A 12,765-nucleotide genomic window follows, 5' to 3' on the forward strand; every position below is an offset into this window, starting at 1 on the left:
ATTATTTTGTGGTGCAGGAATAAGTATAAATAAGCTGCCTCTTTCTCCATCCTGAGTTTCCTTCTAGGATTTTACCTCCTCTGTTCAGCAGATTGTATTCAGTGTCAGGCTGTTGTTTAACTGGTGGAACTTTCAAATCAGACCTTAGAATTTCCCTATTCAGAAGAAATTTCATTATAGACAGAAAAGTAGAAGCTTCCTATAGCCTGTGCAGGGGATTATTTCAAGAATTCCCTTAAGTTTCATGGAGAGACAAAGAAGGGTTGCACAAAGAGCAAAAGCAGAAAGCCAAGAGACTCTCTAGTGCATCATGATGCAGGGTTCTACTCTGGCTTTGTAAACAGCTCTCTAGTCTTAGGGTTCCTAGCCCAGATAGGCTCTGGAGCAGCCGACACTATCCCTTCCTGTTGCCTTGTTTTTCTCTGTCAGCCACTCTGACTTAATGTGTCTAGATCAGTGTGCAAAAGAATTCCTGATGCTGAACTTCACACCATGGGTGTGTACTGGGAGTGAGCAGAGCCAACGGAATGTAGAACCCCCTGGAGATAATTATAGCATGCTGTTGTTGAATATTAGAGATATTAATATTAGAATAGTAATCTATATAGTTATAGATTATGCAGTCTGGAAATAATTATAGCATGCTATTGTTGAATATTAGAGATGTAAGTAGAATATACCACCTTTAACAGTGAGCATTCCGGTGAAGGTAACTTTTCTCTGTAAATCAGTTGTTACATACTCAGTCAAAATCTCAGTAAAGATTTTTTGTGAAATTGGCTTGTCGGGGAATATGATTTTAAGGTGTGTTACTTATGTTTCTGCTGTGGAACATTTGTTTAATTATGGAAAGATAAGTTGCTTTTGCTTATGCTGCGTTTGTTTAACTGTGTGAAGCTGCGATACTTTTCCTGTCTAAAACACCTGACGATTTAATAAAGAGCTGAATGGCCAATAGGGAGACAGGAGAAAGGACAGGAAGGGCTGGCAGGCAGAGAGGATAATTAGAAGGAAAAATCTGGGGGAGAGGAGAAGGAACAAGAAAGAGAGGAGAGAGAAGCTAGGGGCTAGTCACCCAGCCACACAGCTAGCCACAAAGTAAGGGTGCAAGTAAAAAACACAGAAGTAAGAAAAGGAAAAGTCCCGAGGCAAAGGTAGGCGGGATAATTTAAGTTTAGAAAAGCTGGCTAGAAACAAGCCAAGCTAAGGCAGGGCATTTGTAAGTAAGAATAAGCCTGCCTGTGAGTGATTTATTTGTGAGCTGGTGGCGGTGGGTCCCCAAAGAGTAGAAGATTAGGGAGTGAAAGTAAAAACAAACAACTTCGCTGGCTAAGATGAACTGGAAATTTGTGAGGAAAATCAGAGGCCCAAGTACACGTGAGCTCTTGAAGAACAAGGTATAACACAGCACAGAAATAGAGCCCTGTAGTGTGAGATACAGATGTACAGAAAGATCAGTGGAGTGGATTGAAGTAGGTCACAAACCTAGAGGGATGTGAGACAGGTGGTGGAGGGGCGTTGGGAATTGTTCAGACAGGATGGAATGCTCTGTGAGTATATCTGATTGTTAGTTATATGGAGTCAAATTGTGTTTCTACCACATGCTAACTACAAAAATAAGTTCAAATAAATTGAAAGACAAATATCAATTTAATTAGAACATATAAGAATTAATGAATTACATAGAAATATATAACTAAAGAGCATATGCCTGTGCAGATCTTAGAAGTGTAGTCTTGTGTCCCAAAGCAAGTGGTCCAGATTTAGTAAACAGCTCTCGGGATGTTGGAAGCACGGGCCTCTGCAACATGCTGCAGGGCCTAAGAGCACACTAAAGTCATGGCTGTGTTTGTATCCTCGTGTGCTAGAGAATTGTGACTGGATGAACGACTGGGGCTACAGTTGTGTCTGATATATTACTATTTCAGAATAAAGTGTTTGAACATAATATATAACTGTTAACTCTGAGTGAATATCAAGCAACCAGGAAGTGCTTGAATAAATTGCAACAAATAAGTACTATGACATATTTTTTGCCATTCAAAAGAATGAGTTATAGACAAGTCATTGACATATGGAAAGAATTTAGAGAAATATTGTCTAGGAAAGCAAGATGGGTGTAGAGGCATATCATGTGTTGGTAATGTAGCGAAGAATAGATTATATAAGCCTGTGCTGTGTGTTTGTGTCCTGTCAGATGAACAGTAAAGACTGGAAGGGTCCACCTGGGTTGTGAGGTGATAGCAGCCATCCAGTTATAGGAGAAAGGGAAGATGAAGAGGGGAGGGAGTCAGGAAAAATGGAAAATGAACCATCCAATATGGATTGTGGGATCTTGTTTATTTGTGAAAAAACTTTTATTCACATTTTAAAAGGTCACGTAGGAGTGAATACTGACCTGAGGGAAATGGACTATATAGTTGACCAGGATGAAGCTGCACTCAGCACAAAGCCAGCCGGGCGGAGGTGCTCTCCAAGAATGAGCTGCTCAGTGCTGAGTTTGCTAGAATTCCTAAACAATTCGTGTGATCAAATTAAAATGCTTCTTAAATTCTCCCCCTAACATTTCTAGTTCAGTTGCCTCTAATGTCAGCGAGTTTTTTGATACTCAGTATGGAGCAGTGAGTGTGCTCAGTGTGAAGTCCAGGAGATGAGTAGCAGGTGAGGTCCTTTGCAGTGGGTGCTTTTCAGATGGTCCTCAGCGTGTGCCGAAGGCAATAAGGAATGAGTCTGCCTTTTGTTGTTATTGTTCAAGATTGATATCTTAATATAGATAATTCAAGATAATGGGTAATTCTTTGAGATTTCAATTTCTTTCTTTTCAGTGTGCAGTATGACAGGATTCGAGTAGAGAGGATGGATAACACTTACTTTGAATACAGCCATGCTTTCCAGGCAGTTACAGAGTTTTATGCCCGAGGGGTGGCTGACAGCAGGGGTAAGTATTTTATTGATGTTACCCGTGTCCTTAATTGCACCGGTACCAGCTGTGGGTAAAGGTGGGCGTGGCTTTCGGTTCGTGATGTGTGGGAAGCAAATAGTAGTATGTGGGAGCATCTGAGGGCAGCCCCCCACCCCCATCATGGGCTCATCTGGAATACCACTGCAGTTGGGCCTGCTTGGTACAAGTCTGTCCACCCAGCGCTTAGGAGGTGAGGCAGGAGTCTTTCTAGTGTCAGCCTAGCCTGGTTCAGTAGGCCAAATCCTGTCTCGGCAGAAAAGAACAAGAGCAACAAAAACAGACAACTCCCCCAAAACAGCCACAATCAGAAAAGCAGCCCAATAGCATGCGGACACCGTTTGTACTGTCTCACAGATGTCTTCATTTGGGACTGTTCTGTCACCCGCTGGCGTAGACAAGTGCTTTTTAGCGAAGGTGTAGTCGGCTAACCCTTCTCCATCTTTAAAGATGGCTCATGCCATTGCTTTACATAATTTGCAGTTTGATAAATATTGTGACAAAACTTAGCATTTTGAAAGAGTGGTTACCAGAATTACAGGGCCAGCACATTGGTGACCAGACCCCATATGTGGGGTAACCATTACATGTTTAAGTCACATTTGCTGTCTTAATAGTAGGATATGATTTTGTTCCTGTCACTCTAGTTTGTGTTAGCTTCAGTTGCAGGCTTGGCGAGGTGAAAAGGGACTTCTTGTTCTCTCAGGACAGATTTGCCCTCTCTTCACCCCCATTATACCCTACAGGTACGAAACCTGTCCTTGCCACACACAGTAGAACACTTGTCGTTAGCCCTGTCACTAGCCCCTGCTTAAGCCTTACTGTCTTGTCATTCCCCCACCACCAGGCCATCATTGTCTAGTTTCATATGCCTTTAAATCAAATTTAATGAGTGTCTGAGACCGTATTTCACTTCTGAAAGCAGTATGAACTAGAATCAAGGGTTCGCCTTAGGTTTCATTAAACATATAAGACACCACAATCCTTTCTGAGCCTCAGATTGACTTAGAGGAAGTTGTGGGATGGAAAGCAGCCTGCCCATGAGGCACGTGTCCTCTTGGTGTGAGGCATGCTCATGGAAGTCCATGGCACCAGGTGATGGCTTATATGTGAGGGGCAGAGGCTCTTCTGTGGGTGTGGGTTGCCTGGTTTAGAAGATCCATGCGCATCAGGAATCTTCTGATGGAGCTCTGTAAGGCACTTGCTAGACTGTAAGAGTCATTGCATGCAGGGAAGGGCCAACATTCTGGATTTGAGTATGTTTCTTTCTAAGTCAGATGTCACTGACTTCAGATCATTTTTATTGGAGACCGGGCTATTTCCTAACACTCTGTTTCCAGGAAAATCGAACTAGAAGGTTAAAGTAAGTTCTCAGTTGAAGGAGAAGGGCTGCTCTTCAATTTTTACACTCTAGGTCAGTGGCTCTCAACCTTTCTAATGCTGAGACCCTTTAATACAGCTCCTCATGTTGTCGTGACCCCAGCATTATTTTACTGCTTCTTCATGACTGTGATTTGCTAATGTTAGGAATCGAAATGTAAATATCTGTATTTGCTGATTGTCTTAGGTGACCCCTGTGAAAGGGTTGTTTGACCCCTAAAGGGGTCATGACCCACAGGTTGACAACTACTGCCCTAGGTTTATGAACAGCTTTAGTTAACTGATCAAGTATTGCATCACTACAAAGGGCATGTTGTAATACCTATTAATTTCTGTAAAAAATGTCAGACAACACAGTTGTGTATAAAGACATATGGAGAAGTTCCTGCCCTTGTCACTTGTCTATGAAGGGGTGATCACTGACAGTTTGGTATCATGTTGTTTTCATTAAATTCAGTAGCTGCCTCTTAAGCAATGCTGTCCTAATAGGCAGTTGCAACTCTGAAGCTACTAGTAGAGGTTCCACCTCACTGGCTGTGGCCAGGCCAGAATTCCATCCCCTTACGCTTATCACAGCCATTAAAAGAATTTTATCTAGATCTCTATCCCTTTGTAGAACTCAGGATTCAAAGGCTGAGGTGAAATTCTGCTTGTTTGGAGAGGCTAGATAGCAAGTAGCTAACCTCTTCTTCTAGATCCTGTCTCCCTTAAAACCGGCCCTCCTTCGGCTCCACCCCCACTTAAGAACCCTAGCTACACGTGGTTCTTTCCTACCACTTCCCTCAGCTAGTTGCTGACTCAGCCTCCTGACCGCAGGTTAATTTTAATCAAACAAATGTAACATGTCATTGCATCATTAAACAAGCATAAACAAATGTAACACACCCTAAATTAATGTTTCACAACAGTATCATCCATAAGAATTGTCTTATGAATAAGCCTGTTTGTGTCTGTGTAACATTCATAGTTAGCTTGTTATGTGGTTGTAAATGCTAAGCAGAAAGTAAGGTAGAACTGTTTACGGGATAGCAAAGGAAAGCCTTGCTGAGATGGTGTGTGACAGAGATGTGGACAGAGAATGAGGAGTTGGGAGGGACAGCCATCCTGACATACAGAGCAGTGATGTCTCTCACAGAGGCAACAGTGAGCACAAAAGAGCTCACAGGACTCAGTGCTGGTGGGGGTAGGGGAGAGGAGTCTACATACTGGATGGGTAACCAAGGGGAGGAGGAGGAGAGAGCTTATCATTAGAAGATGGATGAGAGATCCTGTAGGCCTGGTGGTTTTAGACTTGATGATAGCTAGCTATTTCTGAGTTGGTGGATGTTGGACTATATTGAAGTTGTATAATGATCTCCTATCCACGTTAAAAAGAATTCCTTTGGTTGCATTAAGTATACTCATAGGGTAAGGGTGGAGCAGGTGACTGGATGGGAAGCTGTTGTAATATTCATGGGGAGGGATTGAAAGACCCTCAGAGAGGACCTTCCCTCAGGAGGAGACCCCTGAACCCAAGGAACAGTCCGAGACCACTGGCTGCAAACAGCAAGAGGTTTCTTTATTGAGAGTACACAGGTACCTGCGGGCGTCAGAGTCTCTTTGGAAGACTTGCACGCCCTCAGGCTGGGCAGAGGGTCTTTTTTATGGAAACGGGCGGCAGAAGCATGCATGGTTACAGGGATTCCATTGGTCAGTTCGGATGAGGCGATGAGTTCACTTGGGGACAAGCTCCTCGGGGACATGAAGATCTGATAATAGCTGACTTGGCTCTATCTAGGGTACATGTGGTTTTTCCCAGAACTTTTCGTTCCCCTCCCAGGCCTGATGTCTGACCATAGATATCCTGTTTGGCAGCCTAGGAGTACCAACTTTACCTTGAACCTATACTTGTTTGTGTGAAAGCCTTGCAAAATGGCGTTATAGCAGCTAAGCTGGGGTCTTTCATTATGAGGGTGATTGCACATGTCTCTCCCATGCCTGTAGTCATGTGCCATAGACAGCCTTCATGTTAGCTGAGCTACTGTCAGTATTCTCTCAAAGGAGGCATATCATAATCTGGATTTAACAAAATTTATTTTATCCTTGCCCTATGGATGTTATTTAGGTTGATTGAAGTTTTTTTTTTTTTAACTATTATCAGTGTTTGTCAATTTACCTTCTGATATGCACATCGTGGCATGTAGTTCAGATTATTTATAGTGAAAGTATTTAAATGTTTTTTTCTGATTTGAAAAAAGTATGTTATTTTCAAAAATGATTTAGTCTATCTAGAACTGTCTTTTTTTGCCCACACTACAAGTTATTTATTTGTAATCACAGTTTGGTTTAAAAATACAAGCCTAAGCCGGACGGTGATGGCGCACACCTTTAATCCCAGCAGAGGCAGAGGCAGGCGGATCTCTGTGAGTTCGAGGCCAGCCTGGTCTACAAGAGCTAGTTCCAGGACAGGAACCAAAAAAAGCTACGGAGAAACCCTGTCTCGAAAAATCCAAAAAAAAGAAAAAAAAATACAAGCCTAGTATGCATGATATTAGTTATTATTTTTATAGATGAAACTTACTTAATGTATTTTTATTGGTAGTAATAATACTGAGGATGCTTATTCTGTTTTTAGGCTCTCAGAGTTTCTCTGGTGTCATTAACTTGGAGAAGCCTGTGATCTGCTCCTTGGCTGCCATAATAAGGTACCTCAAGGAATTTAACCTGGAAAAGATACTATCCAAACCAGAGTAAGTAATGTCTCAAAATCTTGAATTAAAAAGAAAGATGGGAGGAGAATTATTGTACAAATATTTTGTATGACACATTTGATAGGGTCTTGGTTGCTGTTCTATCGCTGTGAAAAGGCACCATGACCAAGGTGACTCTTATCAAAGAAAGCATTTTATTGGAGGTTTTCTTACAGTTTCATAGGGTTAGCCCCTTTCATCATGGAGGGGAGCATGGCAGTATACAAGTAGGCATGGTGCTGGAGAAGTATCTGAGAACTTGACATCCTGATCCACAGGTAGTGGCAGAGAGAGACACTGGGGTCTAGTGAAACCTCAAAGTCCACCCTCCAGTGACACACTTCTTCCAACAAGACCATACCTCCTAACCCTTCTAATCCCTGGTGACTAAGCATTCAAATATATGAGCCTATGGGGGACCATTTTTCATTCAAGCTACCTTAGTAGGGATTATACTCAGGCTTATCACTGGAGTACAAGGATGAACTACCTTGTACTGTTGCTGGAATAATAAAGGTAGTTAGTATACTGTCAAATTGTGTTTGTTATAGATATGTAATATGTTATTCTCACTATAATACTATACTTTTGACCAGAGTAAGAACTAGTATTACAAAAGATGAATAAATTTTTACCTTTTCTGGAGCCTGGGGACACACCTCAGAGTTCAGGCACTTGCTTCTCAGGCAGTTGGACCAAGAGTTCATGTTCTCAGAACCGATGTGAATGTCTACATCCATGTGCACGCTCAACTGCATGCACATCCACACACATGCAAACTTGTTACAAACCTGTATACCACACATACATAAACTTGAAAAGAATAAAAGACAAAAATTTAAATAGCTCCAATAAGTATTCTTTTCTTATTCTTGGTTTTAGTTAATTAAAAGTTGGCGATAAAGTGGCCAGCTATTACTTTAGAGATTTTCATAAGAGTTTGTAGATTTCATAAGTTTGTAGATTTTAGAAATTTCAAACCTGCTAACTGATGTTCTAAGACAAAACCATCTTATTTTTGATTTAATAGTTACCTTATTAAAAATACTCCAGTTCAAATAATTAGCTTGATTTACACTTTCCAAGGATGTTAGGAATGTCCATTGTTCCCTTTGGGAACTTTGAAGCTTCCTTGACCAAGCTAGAAGAGGGTCCTGAAACACTAGCACTAATACTTGCCTGTGACTCTTACATTCCCTGAGGGGTGAACCAGAACAGAGCATAAAACCTTGTATTTTCAAATAGGAAAGCAATTTGTTCTGAAAGGCTTCAAGTTTTACTGGCTGGCCATAAAATCTGAAGGTTTGTGGTTAAATTTAGGTTTCTGTATTAAGCTAGCATTTTCCTAAGCTGAGACAAGGTCTTGGTGGAGATGAGTTATTTGAAATGTAAAATGCAGTTTGAGAAGGGCAGTGCTAAAAGGGAGAACATGTTGTTGAGCAGGTCAACACAGGTCTTGACTCTTTCTGGAATTGCTCTTGGGAGTCTGAGTTCTTTAAGAATTAATGAATTTTCTAGGGCTGACTGACCAGCCTTGCATCTCAACTTGATGATTTGTTTTGCTCACTCTACAAGTGAATTAAATGTTTTCTTCAAAATAGAACGCCATGTGTATTTTCAGTTTGCAGGAAGTTCAGATACACAACTAAGGGCACTGTTAAATTTAGGAGAATTAGGAATAGTTGGATCAATAGGGCTATGACTTGGGCACTAAAGTAGTGTCTAGTACCCAGAAGTAGCTCTCCTATTGGGTTATTTCTTCTCAGTGCTGGAGGTAGAATCCAGTGCCACTCACAAGCCAAGCAAGTGCTCTACACCCAGCTGCACCCCTAGGTTGAGAAGCAGGTCTTGAGAGCAGATATCAATTTGTGTCTTTAATATTTACTGATTAATATTAATTAATTAAATTGTTTAACACATATGTGTAAGAGAAGATTGCTCATTTATTTCCTGGTTGCCCAGGCCCGAATAATCACACTGAAACTATATTAATTACACTACTGTTTGGCCTATTAGCTCAGGCTTCTTTTTAACTAACTTTTACATTTTAAACTTACCCATTTCTATTAATCTGTGTACCACCTTGAGGCTGTGACCTACCAGTAAGGTTCTGGCATCTGTCTCCTTTGGTAACTGTATGGCATCTCCCTCCTTAGGCAGCTACATGACATCTGCCTGACTCTGTTTTCTTTCTCCCTGCATTCAGTTTAGTTTTCCTGCCTAGCTCTATTCTGCCCTGTCATAGGCCAAAGCAGCTTCTTTATTAACCAATAGTAATAAAACATATTCACAGCATACAGAGGGGAATCCCACATCACATATGTATTGATGCCATCATATCATTGACATTGTCCGGATGTTAGAAGTCAGAAACACAAAAGGAGTTTCTTCCCAACTTATGGCAGGAGAAGCAGGAAAACACCATCTTCATAACCAGTGGTGCCAGATGGCATTGGAAATTCTCTTGCCTTTCTGTATTGCACCTTCACCAGCTTGTTGGTGTCTACATCTTGCATGAGCAAGCTCCTTCCCATTCTGCAAAGGTGGTGGATCAAGAAGGAGCTAGCTCAGTGAAACAGTATTACCTGAAGTTTATAACAAAGAAATGGTGGAGTTCAAGGTTGCTGAGGAGAATGGAGGAAGAGCAGAATGGGAATCTTGTGCTGTTTTTGGTGTGTGTTTTAATAAAATAAACCATCATTTCCCTGGAAATAGTTTTGTCTTATTTAAGCCACCTAAATGCCCACCAACAGGAAAGGATATTATTGTGTCATATTTGTGCAGAATAATGTAAGGCCATGAAAATGGCCTGTGTGATCTTCATTAAAATCTTTATTAACAGTGATTCAAGCCAAAGATCAGGCTGATAAAAAGAGTCACACATTTTATCATATAAAGTTAGAAGCTTCTAACAGAACATATTTAAAGAAAGTAGTGAGAAATGGATGGGGATAATGAGCAATTTTAGAGCAGTGATTCCCACCCCTCTCCCCAATGGAGAAGAAAGGAAAACAAGACTTGGCAGAGGAGGTAGTGTGGTGGGATTTTTAAATCTTTGCATAGATATATTCTATATATGTGCAATAATAACTTTTCATCATTGTGCCTAACATACCTGAAAGGTGTTAGTGTGTCATGGTGGGGAGGGTGTACTGGAGTAGTTCATGTCTGGCTCTGGGACTTACAGCCTCATGCAGCCCAGCCCCCTCCCTTCACACCCTCTAGTAAAGCATCACACTGTGAGCACATCCAGTGTTAGTCTGCTCATGAGGCCAGGGCTTCCCTGGTCTCCTGGTCTTTGGAAACCATTGCAAACACCCACAAGTGGCTCTCTATGTCCTAACAGTCCAGGCAGCCTGACAAGATTATCCATTCCATGTTTTAGTGAAACTGCAAAGTTATATTTTTAAGGTTAGAGGCCTAGGATTGTATCTCATTGGACTCTAAGCTCCAAAGAGAGACTTATTAAATAGATTCAGTTATGTGGCTGACCTTGGAGAATGGGTGAGAAGACACTGACCTTCCGACTTTTGCCCAGCAGGAGCCTGTGAATGAAGCAGACACTGGATGAGGAAGTTTCTGTTGTAAACCAGGCTCTGGGTGTTTAGGACTAGATGAAAAGGGATGCCCTCTTGTATTTAGTTAGAAGAATAGTAGCTCTTAAGTAATAGAAGATGAACTTTCTCTGTGTACTAAACTTTGAAAAACTTCATTTGAATTATATCGTGGATCTTTTGATTAAATTGAGCGAAGCTGAGTTTTCCCTTTGCATGTATGTGGAAGTGTGGCATTTTCTCTGTCTGTACTTGGAGGTACCTTTGTGAAATGATCAGGAGCTGGCTCTAGTAGTGACTTGGTGCACCTCTAATTGTTTGTCTTTTCAGTGATTTCATACCACCAAAGACAAAAAAGATATAAAAGCTTCAAAGTGACAGGCCCTCCCTTGTGTACACCCCCAACAGCCCTCTGTCGGCAGGCAGTAAAGACAGAGTTAATGAGAAAAGGAAGTCATTGCTTATCTCAAGGTAGACTTGACTCGCAATTGCTGAAGTGTCAGTGGAAACCAAGATGCACACATGAAGATGGTGACCGGAATGGTACTGTTCTGCTTGAATATGAAGTGCAGCTGTGGGGTCCATACGTGGCAAGCAGCTTCCCTTGGATGGCAATTCTGAAAGTGTAATTCTTAGACTTTATGCTTTGGGAAAATAGTCACGTTACAGTCTGATGTTGCTGAACTTGTGGACTGTCTCTTCAAGGGCTATGCTGTCAGGCAACAGTTAAATTGGACTTTGCTTAGCTTTCACAGAAATTGCTGTGTATCCTAGAGACCCTGGTTTGCACTCAGTGAAAGGTTGCTTTGTCTTTACAGCAGAGTTTTAGGTGGCATACCCCAAACCCACATCTCAGGAATTGTTTATAAGCACAGGTGAAATGGGGTTTTGTCAAATAACACTATTTCTGAAGTTAGAGAATTGTTTTTAGAATTTAACTAGGTTTGTTCTAGAGCTAGTCCCCATAGCAGTGCAGAGACAGTAATGCTAGAGAGTTATTGCTGTAGATTAGGTGTGGAATGTGCCCAACAGCACATGTTCTAAGAGTCAGATCCCAAGTCCATATTATTGGGTGGCCATGGAACCTTTGTGAGAAAGGGCTCAGTGGAGGGAGAGTATCCGGGATGCACCCCTGAAGAGGATATTGGGATCCTTGCTCTTGACTCTGTCATTGTTTCCTAGTCCTGCAGTAGTGTCTGGATGCAGGCCCAAATGTCATGGAGCCATGTGACCATCATGTGACTGTCATGCCTCTAAAACTGTGAGCCAAACCCAACCTTCCGCACAAACAGTCAGCACAGGTGTTTTGTCCCAGTGATGGGAAGCTGCCCAGCATCGTGATGACAGAATTTGGGGATTGCTACATTCTGAAATTCTGAAGTAATTGACTTTCTTATATTTGGAAATGTATTTGTTTTCATTTTTGGTAGCTCTTATTAGGATTTATTTGGTTAGAACTTCAAGTAGAATAAGAGTGAATGTAACAAAAATCAAAGTCTTATTTCCTGAAAACTATAAAAATTGTTGAAAAGAATTAAAGAGCACCCCGGATTCACGGACTGGCAGACAACACCGTCAGCTCCGCAGTGATCCATAAGCTCACTGCAGTCAGCGTCAAAGTCCATGCATTCCCAGTGACTGTAGCGGTTTGCACTCCACCAACAGTGGACAAGGGAGTGTTCTACACCCTGTCAGCCTTTGCGGCCATTTGTTCTCTTAATCTTTGCCATTTTCACTGGGGTGTGGTGAAATCTCAAGTTAGTTTTAATTTACATTGTCCTGATTGCTAAGCATGTTGACCACTTTAACAGGTATCTCTTAGCTCTTTTTTCCTTCTTTTGAGATCCCTGTTTACATCTAACCCCCTCTCTTATTGACTGGGTTGTTTGTTTTCTCAGTACTCTGTACATTCTGGTTATTAATCCTGTACGTGATGTAGAGCTGGCAATGGATTTCCCCCACTCCCTGAACCTGGTAGGTGGCTCTGGCACGGCACTGGGTATCTGCCTTTGGCAGCATCAGGGAAATGTTAGCGTTAGCTGTTTGCCTGTTTGGATCAAGTAGACGTGAGAGTGCAGTGAGACTGAGGTTCTCTTCTCCCATACAGTCTCACAATTCACAGATTACTAGGTGGCCCAAAGTC

At 41.7% G+C, this 12,765-nt stretch overlaps 1 protein-coding gene across 2 annotated transcripts in view; it reads left to right on the forward strand.

Moving 5' to 3' along the window:
* Positions 1–12,765, forward strand: part of Msh3 (mutS homolog 3) — a 150,665-nt gene that overhangs the window by 52,343 nt on the left and 85,557 nt on the right. For both annotated transcript variants that reach the window (XM_041663394.1, XM_041663395.1), the window contains exons 9-10: positions 2,826–2,938; positions 6,954–7,068. In XM_041663394.1, the coding sequence (XP_041519328.1) occupies positions 2,826–2,938; positions 6,954–7,068 (228 nt within the window). The remainder of the gene's footprint in view (positions 1–2,825; positions 2,939–6,953; positions 7,069–12,765) is intronic.

Source organism: Microtus oregoni, unplaced genomic scaffold (genome assembly GCF_018167655.1).
Source record: "Microtus oregoni isolate MIOR12 unplaced genomic scaffold, Mior012 000014F_ref0000157, whole genome shotgun sequence".
Classification (NCBI taxonomy): domain Eukaryota; kingdom Metazoa; phylum Chordata; class Mammalia; order Rodentia; family Cricetidae; genus Microtus; species Microtus oregoni.